This window comes from Triturus cristatus, chromosome 1_1 (assembly GCF_964204655.1).
Source record: "Triturus cristatus chromosome 1_1, aTriCri1.1, whole genome shotgun sequence".
NCBI classification, from domain to species: domain Eukaryota; kingdom Metazoa; phylum Chordata; class Amphibia; order Caudata; family Salamandridae; genus Triturus; species Triturus cristatus.
Window position 1 is genome coordinate 50,698,657 of NC_140579.1, and position 26,340 is coordinate 50,724,996.

Here is a 26,340-nt window from a genome sequence, read left to right on the forward strand (position 1 = left end):
CGACCAAGGCTGAAGGAAAGCGTCCGTGGCTGCCGCCAGCGGATCCGGCCTCCAGCTGAAGTAACAAGGAATCTAATTGTCCAACCGGTTGGCAGAGAGATCCACTGAGAAGGGACCCCACAACGACTGGAGCCACTGGAAGATCGGTGGATCCAATTTCCATAGACTGGAATCGAACAGGTACCGAGAATGCCAATCCGCTACCTGATTTGTCCGGCCCGGGAGATATTCTGCCGTGACCGAAATATGGTGATCGAGACAGAAACTCAAAAAATCTTTTGCCAAATTCGCTAAAGCCCGGGACCGGGGGCCCCCCAAGCGATTGACGTAACAAACAGCTGAGACGTCCATTTTCAGAAGAACACAGGACTGCACTCTGTCCTTGGTCCAACACCAAACTGCGAAGGACCCTGCCAAAAGTTCCAGACAGTTGATGTGGAGACTCTGTTCGTCGACAGACCACAACCCGCCGATGGAAAAACCCCCGCACCTGGCGCCCCAGCCCGTTCTGCTGGCATCGGATTCTATGATCAGGTCCGGGACTGACCCGAAGATTGCCCGACCGTTCCAGGCCTCCTTGTGAGACAACCACCACGCAATTTCCTCCTTGGCCTCCTCCGAGAGGGGAATGATGTGGTCGTAAGACTTTCCTTTCCTTAAATGGAAAGCTTTGAGGCGTTGCAATGCTCGATAGTGCAGGGGCCCCGGAAAGATTGCCTGACTGGACGACGAAAGAAGGCCCACAAGCCGTGCCAACTTCCGCAAGGAGATGTGAGGCTTGGAGATCGTCTGACGCAACTCGTGACAAATGTTTTCCATTTTCCGTGACGGAAGGCTCAAAGTTGCTTGCACGGAATCTATCACGAAACCCAGAAACGTTACCTTCTGGGAAGGCTGGAGAACAGACTTGTTTTCGTTTATTACAAAGCCCAAGTTCTGCAAAAGAGACACCGCCAATTGGAGCTGTGAAACGGGGTTCGCGGACATTGAGCCATCAACAGCATATCGTCCAAGTAAACGATCATGCAAACCCATTGGGCCCAGAGAACTTCCACCACTGGATGGAGGACCTTGGTGAAACACCATGGTGAGGAAGACAGACCGAACGGAAGGGCGGTGAATTTATATACCTGCCCCCTCCAACAGAATTGTAGGAACCTACGATGTGGAGGATGGATGGGAATTACCAAATAGGCATCCTTTATGTTGAGGCGTACCATCCAATCGGCTGGCAGGAGGACGTCCCGTAGAAGATGGATACCCTCCATCTTGAAATGCCGGTAAACCACCCAGCCGTTGAATTCTCTGAGGTTGATGACCGGCCGCTGCCTGCCATCGGTCTTGTCGACCAAAAAAATATTGCTGAGAAAACCACAGGGATGGAGTGTTGATCGACAAACAGCCCCTTTGTCGAGCAACGCGGAGAGCGCTTCGATCAACTGAGCATCTTGGGCGCTGAAAGAGATCCGGTGAGGCGGAGCCTCCTGCAGGGGTTCCCCCTGAAAGTCTATGTGAAACCCGCGAATGGTTTGAAGAACCCAAGCATCTGAAGTTATTTCCGCCCAAGCATCCCGAAACCATGCCAACCGACCCCCAATGCGGATCTGATCCGCTGGAAGCACACTTACCGGAGGGAGTGGCCCCAGAGTTGGACCTGAAGTTTCCACGTCCGCGGAAGCGTTGCCCTCTTGTGGGGTAGAAGTTATTGAAGTTTGCCGAGGTGGTATACTGAACACGAGTGGAGCCTTGCCCCCTACCGGAGTTCTGTTGGTTGCCTCGGCTGGAAGAGCGGCCCCTACGTCTCCCGGCCCCGCGGAAAACCCACTGTTGGACAGGCCACATGAAGGGCTTGCTCCCTCCCCGCATGACAAGGCCCAAGCCCCGGACTCCCAGGTGTTACCCACAAGGGCAACCCGTACCCCGTCTCCCGACGGAACTCCTGCCCCCGGACATCCATGTATCATGGGGCCGAACCACTACCGGCTCCCCCGGCCGGATCAGCCGCCATCTTGGACACTGCGCCACGAGGCCACGTGGCCTCAGCTCGACCCTAACCCTGGGCCTGGCCCGGCCCCGACATCCCGGCACCACCATCCACCCAGGAGGTGAACGGACCACTTGGCAGGTCAATGGGAGAAAGAAGTGTCGATGGCTCTCCCCCGCCAGGTGCCGATCGCCCTCCAGCTCCCCCGGGCGCTGGCTCCACCCCCTGCTGGGTGTCTGGACTCCCTCATCCCGGACCCCCCCGACCTCCCAGTGCGAGGGTCCGGACATCAAAGGGCGCCAGACCTATAACTAGGGCAGCTCCAGAGCAGGAAGGCAGTTGTATCCTGGAGTCGAGAGACACCGAGAAGAACTCAGCCTTGACGGACTACTGGCGCTGCCGTAGCCCTGCCTTGTGAATTATCGTCCTGCCTGCTGGCGCTGCCGCGGCCTTCTGCATCATCCATCCTCGTCGGGACCTGCTGGTGCTGCCGCGGACCGTGTAACGACCACCTTCACCGGGACCTGCTGGCGCTGCCGCGGACCGTGTAACGACCACCTTCACCGGGACCTGCTGGCGCTGCCGCGGCCCGTCCAAGCTAGAACACCGAGCTCGAGGATTGTGAGCCACCCACCATACCATCTCAGCTACCAGATTGGTAACCAGACTGTCCCGCTACCCCCTTTTCCCAAACCAAGAGACTAGAACCGAGGGGACCCCTGAGTCCAGACCTCCTTGTACCATTTCATCGTACCTCAAGAAATCGCCTATAAAGAACGTTAAATCCTATCCTTGTGTGGTGTGTATCTGTGGGGGGGAAGTTACTCATCTGTACGATCGCTGGAGACGGCTCTCCCCGGAGACCTCTCCCCTTGTCCTCGGCCGACCCTCCCGGTCCGTCTAACACCCACTGGTTGAAAACCCGCTTAATACTGGTCTGTGCCTTATCTAGTGACGTGAAGGTTGCCACAAACTTCCCCAGTTCTTTAACAAAGGGGTCTCCAAAGAGGCCACCTTGTGCCACAGCACCAGCCTCCGAGGATGCCAGGTCCCCAAGTTTTGGGTCTAGTTTTATCTGAAGCGATCGGCGGCGCTCGGTAGATAGAGCACAATTAGCATTGCCTAAGAAAACGATGGCACGCTGGGCCCAATTCGAAAGAACTTACGGGGAAATGGCCGATCCTGAGACTTTCGCCTCCTCAGCCATGTCCAGTATTCTGGTCATGGGGCCCATGGCGTCCAACAACTTATCTTGGCAGGAACGCCAAGACCGGTCGATGCCTTTCCGCGGATCCTTGACAAATTTAGCCAAAAACGTAGCCATCTTGGGATCAAGCTCCGGCGTAAATGCGATTTTATTTTCTAACGAGGGTCTGGGGCATTCCGCCCGAAGACAACCCCGAGCCTCCTTTTCTAGTGCTTCCGGAGCCTACTGGCCACAAACCTGGCCACCTTATCCCCAGGAACCCAAGCCGCCGAACGGGGATGCATAATCTCATCCGGGTTAAGCATGTCTGCGTCCTCTGGGTTCGCAGACGCGGAGGTGGAAGAGGTGGCTGACGGGAGCCAAGGCCGTTAAGACCCCGCTTCGTCATCAGTATCCCCTAAAATACCATCGTCGCCCGTCGCAGGCGAGGGTGGTTCTATAGGTTCCTGCGGGACATCCGCCGGTAAAGTCGGGGGAACGGAAGGTCCCGCCGAATCCCCAAAAGGGGACTTGAGGCACTCAAAAGCAGCCACATCTTCACCCTCAAAGCACTGTCTCTTAGGAGGTGGAGGTTTCTCCCCGGACTGTTTGAGAGGCTCAGCTGGGGGTTCAGAACGCTGCGCCGCTAATTTTGCACACTCCTGGGATAGGTGTTGTTCCATGGGACCCACCACCTCGTTGACTACTCTATAAATGGAGGTGTCCACCGCCTCAAAAAAATCATCATCCCAAGGGGAAAAACCCTGGACCTCCTCTTCATAATAATCAGCCTGATCAGCCATGACACTAATAACCTCCAGACACACACTGCAAGAACAAACAACCCAAGGTGATCCTCTCTCCTTAACACTAAGGAAATTACAAAATAGAGGGACGAGCCCTCCAATAGTTTTAGAGGCAGGCTGTTACTAAGATTATGGGCAACCAAGTGGTGGCAATAGGCGCAGCACAAAACCCCCTACGCGCGTGGCCCCTCAAGAGTTGACCGGGCCTGCTGCCTCCCTCGCGCGTACCGCAAGATGCGTGAGGTTTAGGAGGGCGCGTTCGCGTGCCGAAATCAAAGCGGGTCTTCGTGCAAATGCAACGCTCAGATGAGCGTGTCAGTTTCCAAGGCCAATACGGACCCCCGCCGGGGCGTTTAGAATGGTATGCGGGATAAATACAACCCAGGACGGGCGTCAAGGTGAGACAGCCGGGACAAGGCAACCGCTCGTAGCTCTCGCAGCGCAACTCCTCCGTGAAGAGCGCCGCTGCGAGAGCAACGAGAGGGCTGAGTCCCTCTAGCGGGCAATACAAGCACCGCAAGGGGCCGAAACCGCTTAAGGAGCGAAGGAAAGCGCTCCCGCGGTGAAACAAAGGAATCTGCAAAGAAAAATGCAAATCACACAAAGAATAGGAAACGCATGTGAAAAGCCCACACAAAAAATACCAAAAGCCACTGATAACAAAGAGAATATATAGGAGCACTTAACTGGCTGCGAAGCAGCGCAGAAAGAGGAAGAGAGGAGACAGACAGGGGACTATGAGGACCTGTTATCGAAATGGTGGAAGGACTATGGACTTATGTATCTCCCGGGTTGTAGGGAGTTGGAGTTTTTATTTCTGGTTCATGACAATGGCTTTATCTCTGGCTGCTGGATGTTTTGTTATAATAAAGCGAAGAGAGAATGTAGCATAATCCGAAGCCTCCGGTCCTGCCATAGAATCACTATGTTGTATAACTCCTTGAGACCAGCCAAGCTATCCCTCTTAGCACCACTCAGAGAATACTGGGATGCGGCACTATCAACCACACTTACTGACAAATAGTGGGCGCAGTCCATAGGGTTCCCTAAAATAATTTCTACAAATGACAGAATTAAATATACTCAATTTAATTACCTCCACCCCACATACCTTGCTCCAAACAGGCTGGCACAAATGTACAAGAACTCCCCAGATATATGCCCCTGCTGCTACGACCCCAAAGCCAAGTTTATACATGTGGTGTGGGAATGCCCTCAGGTAACAGCATATTGGAATGAGGTGGCCACTACACTCTCCGAGGCCACAGCTACAACGATTGTAGCATATGGTCTTCACTTTCTGCTGGGCATAACCAAGCACAACATGGCGTAAAACCATCAACACATTTCTAGACCTACCACTAGGTCGAGCCAAATGCAGGCTGGCTATGTGCCAGAAGTCGAACTCAGCACCACAAATACACCCATGGATTACCAACCTCCGCGGGGCACTAGTGGTGGAAAATGAGTTGGTACACAGCAATACTTTCAACTACCCCACTGTTACCAAAACTGCCAGACTGGCAAACGTATCTAACACTAATAGAATCAAAACTGCACCAGGCTCCATCCGAACCAGGGTCTAAATAGAATCAATTCAACATCCAATAGTAGTTGACCCCCCCCTCCTTCTGATGATTGCATTCTTCACCTCCCCCTTACCAACCTCCCCCATAACCAGGACGAATGCATAGCACAGTCATATCTGTACATCCATGCGGTCAGGCCGTCACCTAATTCCCCCCGCAAGCAAACATAATTAGTCCGGAACCCACAATCTACAAATTGTTAAAATACACTAAAATAAATATGATATCACGAATAGCCTCATCGGTCCATCAAGACGCTTCATCTGGTACATGACAGAAGTGTTAAAATGTATGATAATAGTGTTATATGGAACTACAGTCATCCGTAGGGACATCGCTAACAGCTTTATATCAGTGTCAAGTGCAGTAGTTGTTACATTGTAATATAGGGTCATAAAATAATATGTATAATGCCCATTGTCCTTGAGGCTGAGTAAACTAAAGTCAATATCAATAAACATTATTTAAAATTAAAAAATAAAAACTTAAAAATTGTCCACCTCACTTACTGAGTGCAAACCCGAGCAAACAGGTGGATGGGGAGCATGCGCCATTATATTCAAATTATTTATCCTTAAAATCACTGAATATAGCATTTTAGCAAGAATTCCACGTCAAACAATGAAGAAAATGTCAAAATACGTGAATTTTAGAAAAATCCAAAGGTTGAGAATGGCATTTTTTATTGACTTTCCCAGGAAGACAGCACTTCAACGAAGGTGAACAATCCCTAAATTAACTCTTGGTGGCAAGTATGTTCTAACACCCATCAAGAAGCAAATTCTTCAATGAAGACTTTAAGGTACTCTTTGCCAGTGACCTTTTCATCTCAATTAACGGATAGCGTTTAATGAAGGTGTAAATGCTTTAATCATCTCGTCAACACCAGCATTTTTCGCCTTTGGTCTCAAACATGTTATTCCTAAGAGATCTTGGGAACTGATATCTTACTTACTTGTCTCTGAGAACCACTCCTTCAACGCAAGCCCCAAACAAGACCACATTACTCAGATCTGCAGCATCAGATGATCAAGGAAAAATCATTGGATACGAGCATAGTTTACAGCTGGTCAGAAACCCCCACCTCTATACCCACCCACCACAAACAAATTAAATGGAATGCACATACTTCCAGGGAAGAACGCAGTATCTCTGAATGACAGGAATTTTTTCCCACTACAAATGAGATCTCTCCACTGGATACTGAAAGGCCAAGAAGATTCACACACTTTACAAAGTTTCCATTATAGGTAAGGCTCCCTGTTGAACAAGTTACTTACCTTCGGTAACGATATATCTGTAAGAAACATAGGTTAGTTATAGATTCCTTACCTTGGAATTACCCCCAGGCGTCGGACTGCATCCAGAAGGTTTTGTGTCAGGAGTACCCCTGCGCGTCGGAAGGTGGCGTTGGTGGACTCTGCGTTCGTCGTTGGCGTTGTGGTCCCTGAGATGACGTTGCGGTAGCTACTTAGACGCCGCCCTTGTGTGCTGAAGTCAGTTCTGTACACGACTTTCCACGCCAGAAGCGCAGAGCCATGTAAGACACTGACCACTGGTGTACAAAACTAGGGCCCTGAAAGGAAGTCCTTAACCTTAGAAGTAAGTTCACAGAAAGGGTAGGATGGGTGGGGCGATAAGGAATCTATAACTAACCTATGTTTCTTACAGATGTATCGTTTCTGAAGGTAAGTAACTTGTTTATCTGAAAGAAACAGTAAGTTATAGATTCCTTATCTTAGAATAGATACCCCAGCAATACCAACCCCGGAGGTGGGTCTGCAAACTAAGTTTACACCAGAAAGTCTTGGAGAACAGAACAACTAAAGAAGCAGTCTCTCTGGACTTGGCAGTCCAGGCAGTAGTGTTTGGTGAACATGTGCAGTGATGCCCACGTAGCTGCCTGACAGATGCCATGATGGGGAACTCCCCGTCCCAAAACAGTGGTACCTGCCGTCCCCCTGGTGGAATGGGCATGCAGTCCCACCGGAGGCTCCTTCTTTGCCAAAGAATAGCAAGCTTTGATGCACAGAACCACCCACCTGGAGATGGTCCATTTGTGCATGGCCCGACCCTTCTTATCGCCAACGTAAACAACAAAAGCTAGTCGTCCACCCGGAATTATTTGGTGCGATCTGTAGGAGAGTAGGGTCTGCTTTCTATGTTCACCCCCACTTTTTGCTTTTGCTTCACTGGTTTTCGACTGCTAATCAGACCCACAGCCCAGCTGTTCTCTCTCTAAATTCATACTATGTACTTTAGGTGCATAACCCAATTGGTAAGGATCACCATTTAGGGCCCTGTACAGTGTACCTTAGGTACCCAGGGCATAGGTGTACCCTAGGCCTACCAGGGGCTGCAGCATGTATTATGCCACCCATGGCTGGCCTTCCATTATGACACAACTGGCTGATCACTCAGCTGGGGCAAGGTCGTGTAATCACCCCTTGCTTAGGTGTAGTATTCCTATACCTACCTTATATATAGACACATGGGTAACCTATCAGTCACTCCTATGGCAGGCCTTAACAATCCTGAAGGCAGAGTGCTTGGTAACATGTGAGATGGTGCTCTAGCATGAGCTGAGTCTGTCTGCTGCTTTCGGAACCATGTCCTTATAGCTGTTCTATGATATCGCCTACCATATACTCTTAAAGTGCCTTATAATCCGCACGGTTATGGTAACTATGGTTTGGCTTTATCAAAACATGTCGTGTAAGGTGTCTAACACTTTGGAATACTACCCCCACACCATTTCTGGCGATGAGGATGGTATTCCTCCCTTCTAGAGGGAGAAGACATGTTGAAGACCTACTACCCGGTTAAAGTTAACCAGAGCCCCAGCATTGGTTCCTGAGATCCAAGATAGGACGCATGCCTTTGTCCTTCTTGGGCACCAAAAAGTAGTGGGAATGGCAACCACGACCTACTTCTAGGACAGGAACTCGCTCGATGGCCGCCTTGGCCATGAGTGCCGAAACTTCCTGTTTGAGAAGGGCCAGATGATCCTCCGACATGCAATGGTACTGAGGTGGCATGGCTGGAGGGGTAGTCTCAAAGGGGAGGGAGTAGCCCCTTCAGACTATTTGCAAAACCCACCTGTCCGACACCAAGGTCTGGTGAGGAATCCAGACCACTGGCTTCCCCCAGTTCTTCTCTCCAGTCCGGTTCATAACCTAACTGGTCAGTTAAAAGGTCTCCAGACCCCTCCCAGTCCTCCTCACCCTCCTATGGCTGCCAATCTGGTCTCAAAGGGTAGAACAGGGGCACAAAAAGTACCCGCTGACGCCGGCCCGGCTCTGTGTCTACCCCGAGGTTCAGGCCGGGGTTGACGTCTGCTGGGGACTCAGCCGACACTGGCTGCAGACGTGGTGCCGGTGGAATCGGCGCCAGGGAGGCGTGACTAGGTCGACCGGCGCCAAACTGGATCCAGGCCTAGATCCAAGGGAACCCTGCGGTGCCAAGGGCGGAGTCGCCGGCGTCGAAGGCCCAGGGCCTCCAGCCGAGTCCGCGGGGCCTGAAGGCACGCCGGCGGAGTCGGGCTGCCCAAAGATGGCATGCGTCTCTTCGTAAAACTGATGAAGCTGGGCAGGGTTCGCACCTGTCGGAAAGGGGGGGAACCCGGAGTCGACCTTTTGGGCTCTGCACACGGAGCCGCGGGAGGGGCACCACCCGCATCCCTCGTCGCGTCGCCCGACTGATGGGGAGAAGTTTAAGAGCGAAGATGCTTCTTCGACTTCTTCTTGTGCTTCAACTTATCTGACCCTGAGTGCGAAGACTTGGAAGAAGAATGATGGTGGCTCCATGACCGGTCCCTCAACCTCCTATGTGATCGGGACCTCGAGCGGCCTGGAGCCGACTGCCGGGCCTCGAACAGCTTTCGGGAAAGGTCCCACAAAGACTTCGGGTTCATGGTCTGGCAGTCGGAGCACGACTTGGGGTCGCGCTCCAGGCAGAAGAGGCACAAGCGGTGCGGATCCGTCACCGACATCCGTCACCAACCCTTGTGCACCAGGAGTCGATGGACTCAAAAATCGATGTCGACAAACATCGAGAAAAAGTCAGTCAAAAAGTGACTGGGGGTACGGCTCTCTCCGGATCTGCGCATGCTGGTGCGGTAAAAGGAAGAACTGACGTCAGCACGTGAAGGCGGCGTCTATGTAGCTACAGTGACGTCATCCCGGTGACCACGACGCCAACAACGAACGCGGAGTCGACCAACGCCTTCTTCCGTCGCGCAGGAGTACTGCTGATGAAAAATTTCCCGGATCCAGTCTTATGCCTGGAGGTAATTCTACGGTAAGGAATCTATAACTGTTTCTTTCAGATTTCCGTTTTTATTGATTTTTACAGACAAATAAAGACAAAAAATAATTTATTTTCCTTGAATGTATTTAGTTTTAAATGTGGATAAAACTGGAACTTGGGTTGCTTTTTTAATGATTTTAAATACTCTCTGCCATGACTGCCAGGCCAATAACTGTGTGGATTGATAGGTAAGGGGGGTTAAAAAAGAAAGGAATGTTAGCAAAGAGGCTTAAACAGTAGAAGATATGCACATGGTTGATACTAAAATGTGCATATTTTTATATAAGTAGACTGAATTATCTTCTGCGGGTGTTCAGATCACTGAAACTTGGCAGACATTAAAGCATGAGTGCATATTTATCAAATAAATGTGGAAATATACCAGTTTAATCTGTAATCTTCATTTGTTCACAAAATCCAAAATAAATATGGATAAAAACAAAAAATAAATATGGAGAAATCTAGATGGAAATGTAAAAAAAATAAATAAGAAAAATACTATATAACTGGGAGCCCTAATTATAGGCAGTGGCAAGGATCATTCTAGAGCAGAAGGTTTAAGCATCTCTTCGTTAACGAGGAATTTTGCCATAATCTTCTGAGCTCCTCATAGGAGCAAATGGATACCCGGAAAAAAGATCCGAACATCCCCCATAGGAAACCTAACTGGGGAGACATAATACTTCTAGCTTGTGTTCTCCTAAGCAAAAAAAAACATTCAGAACGAGATTGTGACAGCCTTTCATTCTTTAAAATTGGTCACTTAAATGTTATACTGTTTCTGGTGCCTGCCTCTGGATTCTCATGTCAATGCAAAAAAGTGGAATAGTAGTTTCATAGTTACTCACATCCAAACATACTTCTAGAACACATCAATAATAGATTCACATTCTATTAATCTATCTCAGAACACATGCAGACAATACTTTTAGCCTTTCACTCCCTTTGCAGGCAGTGATTTGTTTGGGGGTCTTAATTATATTAAATTTCACCTAATGTTGCCTTGTGATCAGGAATACAACAGAGAACATCATTTTAGAAAAATGAGGCTTAGGAATGCTGAAAAACAGTTGTTAGCTACTGTTGACATACCTTTTTTTAAAGATTTAAATATTGTAAATGGAAGTGATTATCTAAAGGGAACAGAAGATGCAGTGGGGGGGGCAAAGGGGGAATTTTTGAGAACTCACGGATGAGACCTTATTATTAGTGCTACACAATAATGTTTACAGAAAGCTTGAAAATATGTGTTTGTGTTGGACTTCAAAATTATAGCGCCCTGGCCATTTTCCAAGATGCTTGAAAAAAAATTGATTGGTAGTTAGGTACATAATCATAGTACGAATTGTGAAATAGTTTTTCTCTAAAATGATCCACCCTTGTAAATTGACATTTATACCAACATTTTACACAATGTTTGTCATCTTGGGTGGCTTTTACTATCCTTTTCACATCTTTTAGTTTGCAACAGTGCTTGTATATGTTTTTTGCTATTATTTTTTGTTGTGTTAGATTAATGTTGGGCCTTTCTCCCTTCACTGTCCATATTTTTGCATTTATAGTTCTGGTGTGTATCATCCCACCTCCCCTTCTGCCCTGGTGTAGTTAAGCTAAGAGAACACTGTTTAGCATTTGTCCGATAAATTGTCAGGAACAAAGACGGGAAAAATACATTGATGATTAATGATTTCAATTTTTTTACAATTTTCCTTGCTAATCTATCTCTTTACTAAGAAAAGTGTTTTAGGACTGATAATCAGTATAGCAACAATCCTTTAGGAAGAAAGGGTATTGTACTCCAATAACAGAGCTACTAGTTCAGCTTATGAGGTTCACAAGTTGTTTCTAGAGCATTTGTAGATATTCGCTTGCTCTTATCCCAGGTGCAGAGGTCTCAAATACGAAAGCTGCGATATTTGGAGAGTGAATGTTTCTGCAATTTTCTGGTTTGATATGTGTTCTATTTCACTAATTGCGTTTGAAAATTGAATGTTGGGATAAACACGTCAGAGTTGTGAAGACAGTGGCCCTGAGCCAAAGCCCCCATTAATCTTGTCAAAACTATAACCAGCAATCCAGATGATGTGGTTCACTTGAGAAATGAGAAAACTTTCCTGAGGTCGTGTAAGAAATCTTTCATCACTTGAATGGTGGAAACAACCTATACTTTTATTGATGGAAACTTGACAGGCACATAATGTGTCCAACAGCTTCTCTAGACACCAAAATGCAGAACTTCTTTAACTTAAAGGCTTAGAATAGTATTGTGAAAAAAATATGTATGTGTAACTGCATAACGCAAACCTAGGCAAAAAGGCAGCGGAGCAATGTTCAGGGTCAAAAGCAAGCTCAGTCAACGAGTGAGAGGACAGCTTGTTAGTTATTACTGTGTGAGTTAGGATCCAGGTAGGTACTGGACATTCAGGTCTGAATGAGGTGCAGACAAAGTTTGAGATGTTGGATGTCTGGGGCAAAGGAGAGTTTCTGTAGGAGCAGTATGTCATGGGCATACTGGTGAATGCCGATGTTGTCTGCTAATAGAGCTCAAAGGAATTCAAACAGGTTGAAGATGACAGGAGACAGTATGGAACTCTGTCGGACTCTGCAGGTAACAATAATCTTCTGGGACCTGGAGGTGCCTATGTGAACAAACCGTTTTCGACTAGAAAGTTAGGAGGAGCACCAGTGATGAACATTGCCTTTGAATCTCATTCAAAACTCCAGGGTGTGGTTGAGGTTTGTATGAACAGCTTAGTTGATGGCAGGTGAGCGGTCTAGCAGTATCGGGAGGCAGGGGCCTCTTTATCTGTTTGGAGGGTGTCGTCTGTGATTTGTACATTAGCAGTCTCCATGCAGCAGCAAGACTTGTATGTTAGCTGTCTCTGTGCAGCAGCATGATCTGAAGCCAGGCTGATAGTCATGTAGGAGATGGTTAGCACTGATGCGACAAGGGAGTTGAACATAAACTGCTTTTTCCGTGATCTTGCTAATGACGAGTGAGCGAGGTATGGGCTGGTGGTTGGAGAGGTCATCAGGGTCTAATGTAGATTTCTTTAGGATTGGGTGGATCTGACCTGTCTTGAGAGCTATTGAAAAGATGCCCTGAATGAGGGCGGCATTGATAATGGTGAGTGGGGGTGAGAGCGCTTCCCCAGAGCGACATCATCTTCATAGGTAAAGGCTTTGAGGGAGCTGGGTATGTCAGCAAGATTTGTGAGAGACAGGGCTTTGAAGGTCACCATTGTTAAATTGTAAACTAGGGAGTGGATGTTAGAGGAGAAGACTTGGTTTTGTCAATGTTCTGTTGGATGCTCCTTATTTTTCACTGAAGAAGAGATTGATGGCATTGATCTTGTCTGTAGAGTGTGGAATAGGTGGGTCAGGCAGGGGATTAATGCAGTGATTAATTATCTTGAAACCTTTTCTGCTTCAGTTAGTGTATTCTGTAGTTTCAGGGCGTGTGGTAATTAGTATGATACGTACAAGGTTGGGTTTGTGTGTTATGGGGATAACATGTGGCTGCTGGTTGAGGCACATGCTTATATCTCACCATTTAAATTTCTGTGAAAAAGGGTCTCTGGGCTAAGGCCATTCCTAGCACTAACAATGCCCTTTAATGGGAATGTCATGGGGATGTCATGGTGATGGGACACCCTGAAAGGTTGGCTGAAGTAGGGAGAAGGCAAGAAGTGATGAGCAGATGGATTATGTGAAATCAAGTCCCCTTGCCCGACTTCTTTTAATGATGGTTTTGGCAGGAATCCGAAGAAGTGGTTTCCTGCACCTATGGATGGATCATTTCCCTTTTTCAAAATGTCCATTTCCAGGTAATTTAGAGAGAGTCAGAAATCTGCAATCCACGAAGTCAAGATCTAAGCAGTTAAAAGCAGTGACGGAAGGGTTTGATGAAAGATCTTGCATGCAATTCTGGTAAGGTAATCTGGCCTAAAAGGTACAGACTGAGGGGGTAGGTCCCAGGATGAGTACTTCGGTCTTGTCCGAGCTGAGCTTCAGGCAGCCGTCTTGCATCCAGGTAGCAACTGCCTTCATTCCGTTGTGAAAGTTGATTCTGGCAGCTGTGGGTCCGTTGGTTAGGGAGATGATCAGCTGGGTGTCGTCAGCATAGGAGACGATGTTGAGTCCATGGCTTCTGATGATGGTTGTGAGGGGAGCCGTGTAGATGTTGAAGAGGGTGCGGCATAGGGAGGAGCCCCAGGGCACTCCGCAGCTGATCTCTATACGCTCTGAGAGAAACGGGGGTAGTTTGAGTCACTGTGTTCGGCCGGTCAGGAAGGAGTGGAGCCAGTCCAGTGCCTTGTTGCAAATGCCGGTGTAGTGAAGTCTTGTGGTGCGGTGGGAGAAGGCGGCCGAGAGGACCAGTAGGATGAGGGCTGTGGTATCGCCCAAGTCGAGGAGGGAGCAGATGTCATCGGTGGCAGTGAGGAGTGTGGTCTTGGTGCTGTGGTTGCTTCGGAAACCGGACTGGGAGGTGTCCAGATGTGATTTTCTTTGATTAACTCGGAGAGTTGGGTGTTGATGGCATTCTAGAGGACTTTGGCTGGGAAGGAGAAGAGGAAGATGGGTCTAAAGTTCTTGAGGTCTGTTGGGTCAGCGGATGATTCCTTCAACAGGCAGTTGTTCTCAGCGTGTTTCCAGTCGTTGGGGAAGGTGGGGGATTTGATGGAGCAATTGATGGAGCAGCGAACCTGGGTGGGGGCTGATGGAAGATGCTGCTCTGTGGAAGATGTGGTACAACAAGGATCCGATGGGGCTCCTGACTGGATGCTCTTCATTGTCTTGAGTATGTCATCTGTGGTTAGTGGAGTCCAGTTGAGCACGATCTGTTGGAGTGCAGCGTGGTTGCATGCAGTGGTGATGGGTGTAGTGGCCGGGTCTTGGGTGTTGAAACCGTCATAGAGCTGCCGGATCTTCTGGTGGAAGAAAGGTGCTGAGTTTGTTGCAGATGTCTTGGGAGGGAGGGATGTCTAATCTCGATGTTGGGCCTGGCGAACTCCTTGATGATGGCAAAGAATTCTTTGCTGTTGTGTGCATTGGCATTTATCCTGTCTTGGAAAGCCGTTTGCTTTGAGGTTTTGAGGAGAAGGTGGTGTGCGTTGACGGCGGATTTGAAGGTTGCATGTGTTTCTTGGGTTTTGTTCCTCCATCTAGTCTCAAGTCATCAGCAGGTGCGTCTGGACTTGTGGAGGGCGGGAGTGAACCACCTGGCTTTTTTTGAAGTGTTGCTTGCCTGATGTTTTCTTTAGGGGTGCCAGAGTGTTGACGCAGTTGAAGATCTATCGGTGAAGAGCTGCTGTGTTAGCATCTGTTGATGTTGGCAGGTTGGCCATGCCGAGGAGGTCGAAAAGACGTTCTTCGGTGGCCTTGTTCCAGGTGCGACAGAGGGGTGGGGCAATGAGGGCAGTGGTGTACGATGGGCGTGGCGAAGGCCAGATGTATGTAGTGATGGTCGGTCCAAAGGAGTTCGGTGGTGTGGCTGTAGGTGATGTTCCCGCTAGCAGAAAAAACAGGATCGAGCATGTGTCCGGCTGTGTGGGTCGGTGCAGTCACTAGCTGCATGAGCCCAATATTGGCGAGGTTCTCCAGTAGGGAGGCCATTTTCTGGTGACCAGAGTTGTCTAGGTGAAAGTTGAGGTCTCCGTGTTGAATGTACTTAGTGGATGCGAGAGCCTGGGGTGAGATGAGGTCTATGATGGTGTCAAAGGATGGTGGACAGGGACTGGGTGTCTGTAGACGAGGAGGGAGGTTTTGGGGTTGGTCTGCATCTGTAAACGGAGGTGTTCCATGGTTGTCGTTGAGTCGTATGAGTCATTTGAGTGCGTGGCCAGTCAGAGGGTGTTCTTGTACACAATGGCGATGCCTCCTCCTGGTCGGTCAGCGCGGTCCTTGCGGGTGATTTCATAGCCGTCGGGGATGGTGATGGCAATGTCCGGTTCAGAACTGGGGTTGGTCCAGGTTTCTGTGAAAGAAGTCGATGTCGGGAGAGGCGGCATCAAGAAGGTCCCAGATGGGGGGAGGAGCCTAGCCTGCAGCCGAGATGGCCGCCTAGCTCTTCGGCTCCGCCGACCCTTGCGCCCTTCGTCGATATCCTGGCAAGAATCCTGCGCCTCCGAGCCCTACGCTTACCTGCGCCACGTTCCTGACCACGTTACTGTGACTCCGGTCGAGAACGGAGCTGCCCCGGCGGAGTTGAGCCCCGGTTTCCATTCCGGCCTTCCAAGCGGTCGCAGCCGGGCCATTGTTTAGTGGGGACGGCCGGCGGCGACAACGATAGCAGCGGCCGCTGTGGAGAGGGAGGAGCCGGTGCACCGGACCTGGAGCGCGGCGCTGGGATTCTCACAGCAGCCTTTTCCATGCTCGGCTGCCCAGCGCGCCCCGCTCGCAACATTGTATCCGGCTCTCGTATACTGTATCCCGGCCCAGCTGGGAGAGGGCCGGGATCGCTTCTTTGTTGCAGCCTACAGCAGCGGACGCCATCTTCCGCATCGGAAACCCTGGTCTTGCCGGTGGGTTTCCCTGCACCACAGATTCCCCTGTCCTTGAAGCCTCTCCACGACCGGCTGCCTCCACGTTTCCGGCACCACCAGGGCCCCGCAGAGAGCTCATCACTTTCCAGATACCGATGGCTGGTGAAGGGGGCTTGCTTCCCGGGGCGCTCGATGGTTGCTTGCCTAAGATGGCGGACGCAACAGCACCCTCCATCCTTGATCCACCGCTGGGGCTTCGCGACATCCTGGCAGCACTGGAGGACCTGCGGTTGGCCTTCCACGACTCTGCCACTGGTTTGGAGGACCGGTTTGATTGGACTTTTTCAGCTGGCCATGATGATTCTCCAGTGCGGCATGTTAAGCCACATCTTCAGTCGACTGTCGGTGGATCACCCGAGTTGAGGTATGTGGCAGTGACGGGGGGACGTGTCCCAGTGCCCGCTGCGGTACTCTTCGGCTCTGCCCTGGAGGAGTCTGACAATACTGCTCCCTTGGTATGGCCGGAGCTTGTGTCTCAGACGCCGTTTTGCCCATCTCTTTTGTCCTTTGGTGCCACGTTTCTGAGCGTCCTCCTGGACTTGCTTCCTGTACATCGGCCGGCCGCTACTCTGGAACTTATGCATCGTCCTGCTCCCTGTTGTACTAGCCACGGCATAGCAGTGGCGCATTCTGTGGTCCTTTACTATCGAGCTTCACTCCAGTTTGACTTGTCTTTTACACCTCGACTTCTGCAACGGACTCCATGGTGGCCCATCCCGTCCAGGTTGGCTGTACTGCAATTGGATTCTGTTGGACTGCAGATTCGAAGGGGCCAAGGCTGAGGAAGGGGGTTTTTCTTGTTGCACATTGATACGTATATGGCTGGGACTGGGACTTGTGACTGTTGGAGGTACATGTAGCATGGGTGTTAGGTCGGGGCCTGGGGTTGGGTGACCGCGGATAACGATTTTGCTTGCATTGAATAGATCCTTGGCCCTCCTCCGATCAACCGTGACATTCTTTTTCTTTTTCTTCTCTTTCTCTTCTCCTACATTTCGGGTACTCTTTTGGGGCGACAGACACACTGCTAGGGGGGGTAGGCCGTAGCCTCTGCATGCGTGTAGGGTGGGGGGTATATTTCCTTGTTGGGTTTTTTCTATGGGCCTCCTTTTTCTTTCTTTCTTTTCTCTTTTTCTCTTCTCCCTTTCTACTCTTTACCTTTCTCGCTTGCTCTTTCCTTTCTTCTTTCTTGGGTCGATGGGAGGATTGGGAACTCGTGGGTAGTGCTTGGGGATCGTCATGTGATATGCTTCTTTTCTATCCTGATTTCATTGAGTGCGATTGATTACCTTACGGATAATGCTTGCTGACTCTTCTGATGATCGTTGCCCACTATAGTCCTAACTGCATTGCTTTGATTCGGATCCTTCCAGACCTGTTGCTATGGACTTATTTCAAAACTTTATAAAAATTAAACCTCATCATCCTGGCGCTCGGCGGCACAATTGTGTGTAACGTGACCGGGTCTATTCGTGCTTGTACTGATATGCTGCTGAGTTGTATAATTGCTTGCTGATGTGCCCTTTATTGTCGAGGCCGGCCTGAGGGTTGTAGGCCCGTATTTGTCTGCACATACTGTTAAATAAAGGTTTTCCAAAAAAAACAAAAAAAAACAAAAAAAAGAAGGTCCCAGATTTCTGTGGTGTGTTTGTGGAGGGATTGCACGTTCAGGAGGATGCAGTAGAGCCGGTCGGGTGTGCTGTTGGTCGGCTGAACAGCGAGAAGAGTAGGTGTGTTGGCATGGGTGAAGGTGCGGTTGCAGTTCCGGCAGGAGAAGGGTCCATCTATCTCCTTCAGCGACGCTTGGTGGCAGGGTGCTTGCATCGTAGTGGTGAAAGATCTGAGAGCTAGGGTCCCTGGTACTGGGTGCGGTCCAGGCACAGCCAGCATGTCTTTGACACACCTGAGCACGCTTGCTGCACGGCTGCCATTAAATGGTGATGCAGGGGAGCTGGGAGGTGCCAAAACATAGGAGCGGGAAGGGTCAGCTGGGCTGCGGTGATCACAGCGGCAGGGGCGACAGAGGAAGAAAAACAGGAAAGAAGGAAAGAAAGGCAAGAGCGCAGAAGGCAGAGGCAGGAAAAAATAACGAGAGAGAAAAGCAGAAGGAGAGGCAGAAGGGCAGTCAAGCAGCAGAGCTGTTACGCTCTACCACTAGCCCACCATGGATAAGGCGTGGTGGAGGAGGGCCTCGAACTCCTGACCAGGTGTCAGCAGCCGCCACAGCAGCAGCTACCAGACGGAGCTGAGACGTGAAAGGAGCAAGTTCACCAAAAGGTTAGTGCACTATATCGGTTTATATGTGCTATCCCTTTGTTAATCTTGAGAGGTGACCCCTTTTGTGGTTTGGTAATCTTAGACTTCACCGGATGTTAGTTTCAGAACCAAGGCCAGGCATTGCGCCACTATGCCCTACCAGTCCAGGAATATGAGCACAGAGACAACTCCACTGATGTTGTGAAAGTTCTTAAAAGTGACAGATACCCTTATCTTCACAAGCCTGAGGATACTCCAGCAGCGGTAATTAGAAAAGACGTCATCCGCACAAAAGCCATCAAAGTATGAACAGACCACCTTACAGGCTACACAGCAAGGGCCCACGGAGAGCCATGAGAACATCATCAGGTTGGGAATTCAAAACAGGGCACAGGAGACGTAAGTAGCCCAATGGGGCAGGGCTAAGAGAACAAGACCACCAAGAGGACATTTGAGAGGAGTCCTGGAAGAGATGATCATGAATATTGTACCCCGTTTCCAGAGCATTAAAGGCTTCCTGCTGTGGATGGGCAAAGGCAAAAATAGGGGGCGGATCTGCAAACTGTCTGATCACATCAATACAGAGTCCCTTTCAGATGACCCTTACTGCCTGCAGAAATATTCTGGGGCAAGGATTCCATTCGAAATGAAAAACTCCCACAGAAAGAAGTTGGCAACAATACAAAGCAGACAAATCTCCAAGCAGACATAGACAGGGGCAGTAGGGGGGCCAATACTACATGGCCAAAATGGCAGACTATCCGATGCAATGAGTACCCCCGGGGGTGCCTATGCTACCGGTGAAAGTAGCACTAATGCAGCCGAAGCCCCCTTTCAAAGATAGAAGATGAAAGCTCATGTCATTGTTCACAAAGGGGCCAGAAGCTCAATGCTCTCTGCCAACTGCTAACTGCTGCAATGCCACCATCGCGAGCTCGATGCAGCGTCTCCATTATGCCAAACATCCCAACAATGAACTAGACCACACTTGCTATCACAGTTACATGAAATGTTCCATTTACAATTTCTTTCCTTTATTTCCATTTTGTGTGTTAAAACCTTTTCCTTGCTGCTATCAAACTAGGACAGCTGACATTTTCTACCTAGTGGAGAGGATAATCTATCGGACTCCAAAATGCTGAGAATATGAGAGTAAGGTTAGATATTCTACCTAACCTGCACATGGCGAGTGTTCCCTAAGCACTAGGAAGCGATGACAAATGAAATGAAAAGGCTGCAATGAGAAAACATATCAAAGGCTAACATACCAAACACCTCTTCGTAGTGTCTACATGGTTTAAACAGCTCCTTGTTTAATGTGAATATCCCCCCTCAGTCTCAGTTTAAGATTTTGTAACAGCAAGCAGCAACATTTCCTTCTAACCTCCTGATTCGTAAAATATTGGCGACCTCAACAAAATGTAGGTGGAAAAAAGTAATCTGCACACGTAGATGTCACAATCCAGATTCAGAGAACCCGAGTCAGTAAATATCTGTACCTGTAATAGGAGATAACAATGGGAACGATCCACAAATCCGGAGGACTGCCCGGTGGAACTCGTTTTGGGGACGGAATGGGAAAGGTGTTCAGTGGCATGCAAAACGCTATACATGCCTTCGCATGCACAAACATTTTGCAGGCAAATTCCCACTTGGAAACGCACATAAAAGCATTCATGTTAACATCAGTAGTAAGTGTTTTTGCAGGGTGGAAAAAGGGAGTAATCATCCCTATATCCTATTTTGTGTAGAAGGGAGTTTCACCAGAGAGAACAAATGTTCTATGTGCCACAAATACATAACTGTGCACATGTAGATCCATAGTAAGCGTATTCAAGCAGACTGCTGGCTATGCAGACAATATGCAAGCCGGGGCATGCAAATGAATGATATGCATAGATTTGCATGAGTAAGCAAGCTAATTCTTTGTGGATCCCTGAAAAATGTTGATCCAGGTAAATCCCAGACATAAAGCTATGATGCACAGACTAATAACTTTTCAAGAATTCTTACTGAACCGCCACAATTGTATTGTATGGGCCGTAGACCACATACATGTATATAGAGTGGAGAGGACTTCACAGAATCCGTCGATTTCTTTGAGAGTCCCCTTTTACTCTGGCACAGTGGACTGCTTTCTCAGAAAGCAGTGAGAGGGTAAAGCATTAAGTCACCCCTATTTTTAGTGCTGTTTGCTTTTCTTAGTGGAGGAGGAGTGCTCTGCTTGGAGAGGGGATGCATCTATTAATCAGAGAATCTTTCATTTCCATTGGCATTCTTCTTGTAATGGCCGTCTGAGCTCTTGTACAAGATGGAAGAAATCCATGTAGCATATAAAGGACCCAAGAGAAACTGCCCCTGTGTATGGCTTCCAGGTTTTCATTTTCAGCTATTCCTGCCTGTTTCTGGAGACTCAAAGAGCCCATACAGTGTTAAAAAGAAAACAGAGAGAGCCTTCATTCCACCGAAATGTCCTTATTTCGCCAGCAGAAAGAATCCCTTGTCTGTAAATAATGAAATTGTGCAGCACCCTGAGCCCCCAAATTCTGGTCCTTATTAATTTTCAAGGATACAGACAAAAGACGTAGTAAGAATAGCTAGAATGGTGCCAATGGGAATGGATTTCTGAGCATCTTTTAAATCTCCAGAGCGATTGGATCCAGCCATGATGCCTAGGAGGTAGAAGCAAAATGTTAGGACACAGGCAACAGCAGAAACAGGAAAATCCTTTTTCAGGTGATCAGAAGAAAGGCTGGGGCACAGGCAGAGAGGGAACAGCAGCACCTCATGTATTGCATTTCTAACATTTGACAATTGTTTTATTATCAAACATAACCCATGTTTCAGACTACCTTTCGTCTAATAAACGGGCACACTGAGCCACAACAATCCCACCCCCTTATCATATTTATGGAAATAGGGGGTGGAGCCACACGTGGTGTGAACAAAGAAAACTATATCGAATATGCTACTTACCAGTATGCATCTGTTCTGACATTCATATCTGTGCATAGATCGCCGCCTAGTGTTGGGTCCGGATGATTGCACATTGTTGTCCTGGAAGAGTCTTCGAAGTATCACGAGATAGGTGGCTCCTCCCCTGGACTACAGTGCGCATGGGTATCCTCTCCATCCTCAGATTGTTTTTCGCCATTTTGGCAGTGATGGAGTAGATGCAGTAAGTGATGACCATGCTATACAGTAATTCTGAGTGTTGCAGACGCTACAGGCGCCGGGGAGGAGGGTGGGCGATATGAATGTCAGCAGCCCTACATGCCAAGAACAGATGCATACTGGTAAGTAGCATATTCGGTTCGAGGCATGTGGGCTGCTGAATTCATATCTGTGCATAGATTATATAGTAGTCTCTCCATTAGCGGCGGCTGCCCGTGTCAGCTGCAGCAGTCTGAAAAAGGGTCTTGAGAACAGCCTGTCCTACAGCTGCCTGCTGTTTTGAATGTACATCTACACAGTAGTGTTTAGTAAATGTATGCATAGTGGACCATGTGGCTGCTCTACATATTTCTTCTAAAGGAATGTTGCCTAGGAAAGCCATGGACGCCCCTAACTTTCGTGTTGAGTGGGCTCTTGGGGGAATCGTTAATGTGCGTTTAGCTTTTTCATAGCAAATTTGAATACATTTAACGATCCATCTGGCTATCCCTGCTTTGGAAATGGCGTTGCCCTTGTGTTGTGGAGAAAAGGCAACGAACAGTTGTTTTGTTTTCCTAAAATCCTTTGTTCTGTCTATACAGTACATGAGGGCCCTCTTTACATCTAGTGTATGGAGCATTCTCTCTGCGACATTTTCTGGATTTGGAAAGAAAACAGGCAGTTCAATAGTCTGATTCATGTGGAACTGCGATATCACCTTAGGCATGAATGTGGGGTTGGTACGTAGTACAACTCTGTTTGCGTGAACCTGTATGAATGGCTCTTGAATGGTTAGTGCCTGGAGTTCACTAACTCTTCTCAACGAAGTTATTGCCATTAAGAAAGCTACTTTCCAGGTGAGGAATTGAATCTCACATGAATGTAGAGGTTCAAAAGGTGGACCCATCAATCTGGTGAGGACCACATTCAGGTTCCATACCGGTGCCGGTGGGTGTGTTGGAGGAATCACTCTTTTGAGTCCCTCTAAGAAGGCTTTGATGGCAGGCACTCTGAATAAAGAGAGGTGCTGCCTGTTCTGAAGATAGGCTGCTATGGCGGTTAGATGTATACGGATGGAGCTGTATGCCAGATTGCATCGGTATAAGTGTAACAGGTAACAGATGATGTTCTGAATGGATGCATCCAGCGGATTAATGTCATTGTTTTTACAGTAAATGACAAATCTTTTCCATTTAGCCGCATAGCAAGCTCTGGTCGTGGGTCTCCTGGCCTCCTTGATGATATTCATACATTCTGGAGGCAGGTTCAGGTAGCCAAACTCTAAGACTTCAGGAGCCAGATCGCCAGGTTCAGCTGTTGCGGATCTGGGTGCTGAATTTCGCCATGGTTCTGTGTTAAAAGTTTGGGTGTTAGCCGCAGTCTTTGAGGCGGCACCACGGAAAGTTCTAGTAACGTGGTGTACCATGGCTGGCGTCCCCACATTGGAGCAACCAGGATGAGTGTCATTGAGTGTTGCCTTAGTTTGCGTGCCACTAGCGGTATTAATGGCACTGGGGAAAAAGCGTACGCAAATCTGCCTGACCAGTTCATCCATATCGCATTGCCCTGCGACTGTGGATGCGGGAACCTGGCGGCAAAGCTTTGGCATTTTGCGTTTTCCCTTGTGGCGAATAGGTCTATCTCTGGATGACCCCACTGCTGGAAGTACGGTTGGAGTACTGATGGATGTAGCTCCCACTCGTGCATTTGGTGGCTGTGTCTGCTGAGCAGATCCGCTATTTGGTTGTCCTTGCCCGGGAGGTGTTCTGCCATGAGGAACATGTTCCTCTGAATGGCCCACCTCCACATGCTCTGAGCCAGATGAGACAACTGTGGAGAGTGTGTTCCTCCCTGCTTCTGTATGTAGTACATGGCAGTCATGTTGTCCGTCCGGATCAACACGACTTTGTTGCACAAGTGTACTTTGAAAGCCTTCATTGCCAGGAAGATTGCCATCAGTTCTAGCAGGTTGATGTGCATCTTTTGTTGCTGTATCGTTCATAGTCCCTGCACTGTGTAATTGAGTACATGAGCTCCCCATCCGTGGAGAGACGCGTCCGCCGTCAGTATTATTTGTGGAACAGGCTCTTGGAACGGTCGGCCCTTGCAAAGGTTTTGTGGATTCCACCAATGCAGAGAGTTGTATGCCCGACCGCTCACCAACACTAGGTCTTTCAACTGTCCTTGAGCCTGATTCCATTGACGTGCCAGGCACTCCTGAAGCAGGCGCATATGTAGTCTCGCGTGCCGGACTATGAAGATGCAGGAGGCCATCATGCCTATCAACTGCATGAACACTCGCGCTGGAAGGGAGTGTTGAGGTCTGAACTTTTTGATCAGCAGTTGCATGCTGTTGAGCCTCGGTAAATTTGGCTGAGCTTTGGCTGCCAGAGTGTCTATGGTCGCGCCCAGTTATTGCCGTACGTGGGCGGGTTGAAGATGTGACTTTGGATAATTCAGTGAGAATCCCAGACTGTGAAGAAGGTGAATGGTGTGGGATATGTGGCTGGCACACTGCCTGGCTGACTTTGCCTGAACAAGCCAGTCGTCCAGGTAAGGGAAGACGTGCATGTGCTGTCTCCTTAAGTGTGCAGCCACTGTCGCTAGGCACTTGGTAAAGACTCTGGGCGCCGTTGTTACTCCGAAAGGGAGGACTTTGAACTGATAATGCTGATCCTGAAGAGTGAACCTGAGATATTTTCTGTGTGATGGGTGTATGGGTATGTGGAAATGCGCATCCTTTAAATCCAGTGTTGCTAGGAAGTCTCCCTGACTGAGTAACGGCAGAACCTGCTGGAGGGTGAGCATATGAAAATGCTCTGACAGAATGTATTGGTTGAGAGGTCTCAGGTCCAGTATAGGTCTGAGAGACCCGTCCTTTTTTTGGGATTTAGAAGTACAGAGAGTACACCCCTGACCCTCGCTGTTCTACAGGCACGAGCTCTATGGCTTCTTTCTGCAGCATACTTAGTACTTCTTGCTGCAATAATGCCAAGTGCTCTGCGGACATAGGACATAGGACGGTGTCTTGGTGGTATGTTGGGTGGATTGGATGTTAATTCCAGACAATAACCGTACTGGACAATTTCTGTGACCCACCTGTCTGTGGTGATGGATCTCCAGACTGGCAGGAACTGTTGGAGTCTCCCCCCGACCGGTGTTATGTGGGCGGGGGGCAGTGACAAGACGTCACTGTTTGTTATTGGCGGAGGACCTGGTGTTGTTGTGTCCTCGTCCTCTGCCTTTGGTGCTGGATCCACGATATCCACCCCTATTGTTCTTATTATAGGTACTCTGGGTACCTCCTTTACTGTACTGCTGCTGGGACCCCTGACCTCTAGCTGCTCCTCTATTCCCGGGGCGACGAAAGGAGCCACTCCGAAACTGCTGCGACTGTAGAGCCCCCATAGATTTCACAGTTTGTGTCCTTTTTAATCTTTTCCAGTGTAGTGTCAACCTCGGGGCCAAATAAAAAGTCTGGGTTGACTGGTTGATTCAAGATATTATTTTGAATCTCAGGTTTGAAACCTGATATTCTCAGCCATGCGTGCCTCCGCAACATCACACTAGTGTTGATTGCCCTTGCTGCAGTGTCAGCTGCATCTAGTGCGCATTTGATGGACGCATTTGTAATGGGTTGTCCCTCTCTGATGAGGAGCTCCGCTCCATCTTTGTATTCATCTGGTAGGTGTTCTAGCAGTGTTTCTAGGGTATCGTAGTGTGACCTGTCGTATCGGGCCAGGAGTGTTGGCAATGCGCCAGATGTTTGCTGCTTGTGCTGCTATCCTCTATCCTGATGTTTCTAGCACTTTGGACTCCTTGTCTGGAGGAGGAGCATCACCTGTAGTCTGCGAGTTAGCTCTCTTGCGAGCATTAGAAACTACCATGGAGTCCAACGGCAATTGACCCTTAATGTACGTTGGGTCTCCTGGGGCTGGTTTGTATTTTTTCTCTATTCTCGGGTTCAATACCCGTGCTCTGGTTGTCTCCTTAAAGATGTCCTTAGCATGTTTAATAACCCCTTTTAACATTGGTAGAGTCTTGTCCGTTCTTTCTGATGTGGAGAACGTGTCCACCAAGAAATCCTCCTCCACAGAGTCAGTATGAAGTTCCACTCCGTGATTGGCAGCCGCTCTTTCAATGAGGGTGTTAAAAGCAGCAGTATCTTCAGTGGGAGATGGTTTTATATTATAAGGATGAGTGTCAGGAGCTTTTTGTGGGTCTCCTGGGTCATTAGGGTCTCCCCATGCTTGATCCTGGTCTTGCTGTTGTTCATCAGGGTCATTATCCACAGGATAAGTGGTATCATCCTCAGTATAGCCCTCTCCTGCATCCGCCTCAGAGTGTGTGGGAGAAAAGGATGGTGGTTCCTGATCATAGGTGTGGTAAGGTTCTACAAGCACTGGTGTCGAACCTGACGCCATTTTCCTTTTTAGTGGAATTTTGTATGAGTCCAAAGCCTTTTCTGGAACAATTCTCCGCTTGCGGAACAACAGCCTACCAGTGTCGGCGT

General features: G+C 48.9%; 1 protein-coding gene across 1 annotated transcript in view; it reads right to left on the bottom strand.

Annotated features, from left to right (window-relative positions):
- The window catches only part of LOC146869340 (solute carrier family 12 member 6-like), a 395,891-nt gene that overhangs the window by 71,467 nt on the left and 298,084 nt on the right, over window positions 1–26,340 (bottom strand). Inside the window, exons 10-11 of the mRNA XM_085651058.1 lie at window positions 21,248–21,346; window positions 6,521–6,578 (exon numbers count right to left, since the gene is read on the bottom strand). Of these exons, the coding sequence (XP_085507184.1) occupies window positions 6,521–6,578; window positions 21,248–21,346 (157 nt within the window). The remainder of the gene's footprint in view (window positions 1–6,520; window positions 6,579–21,247; window positions 21,347–26,340) is intronic.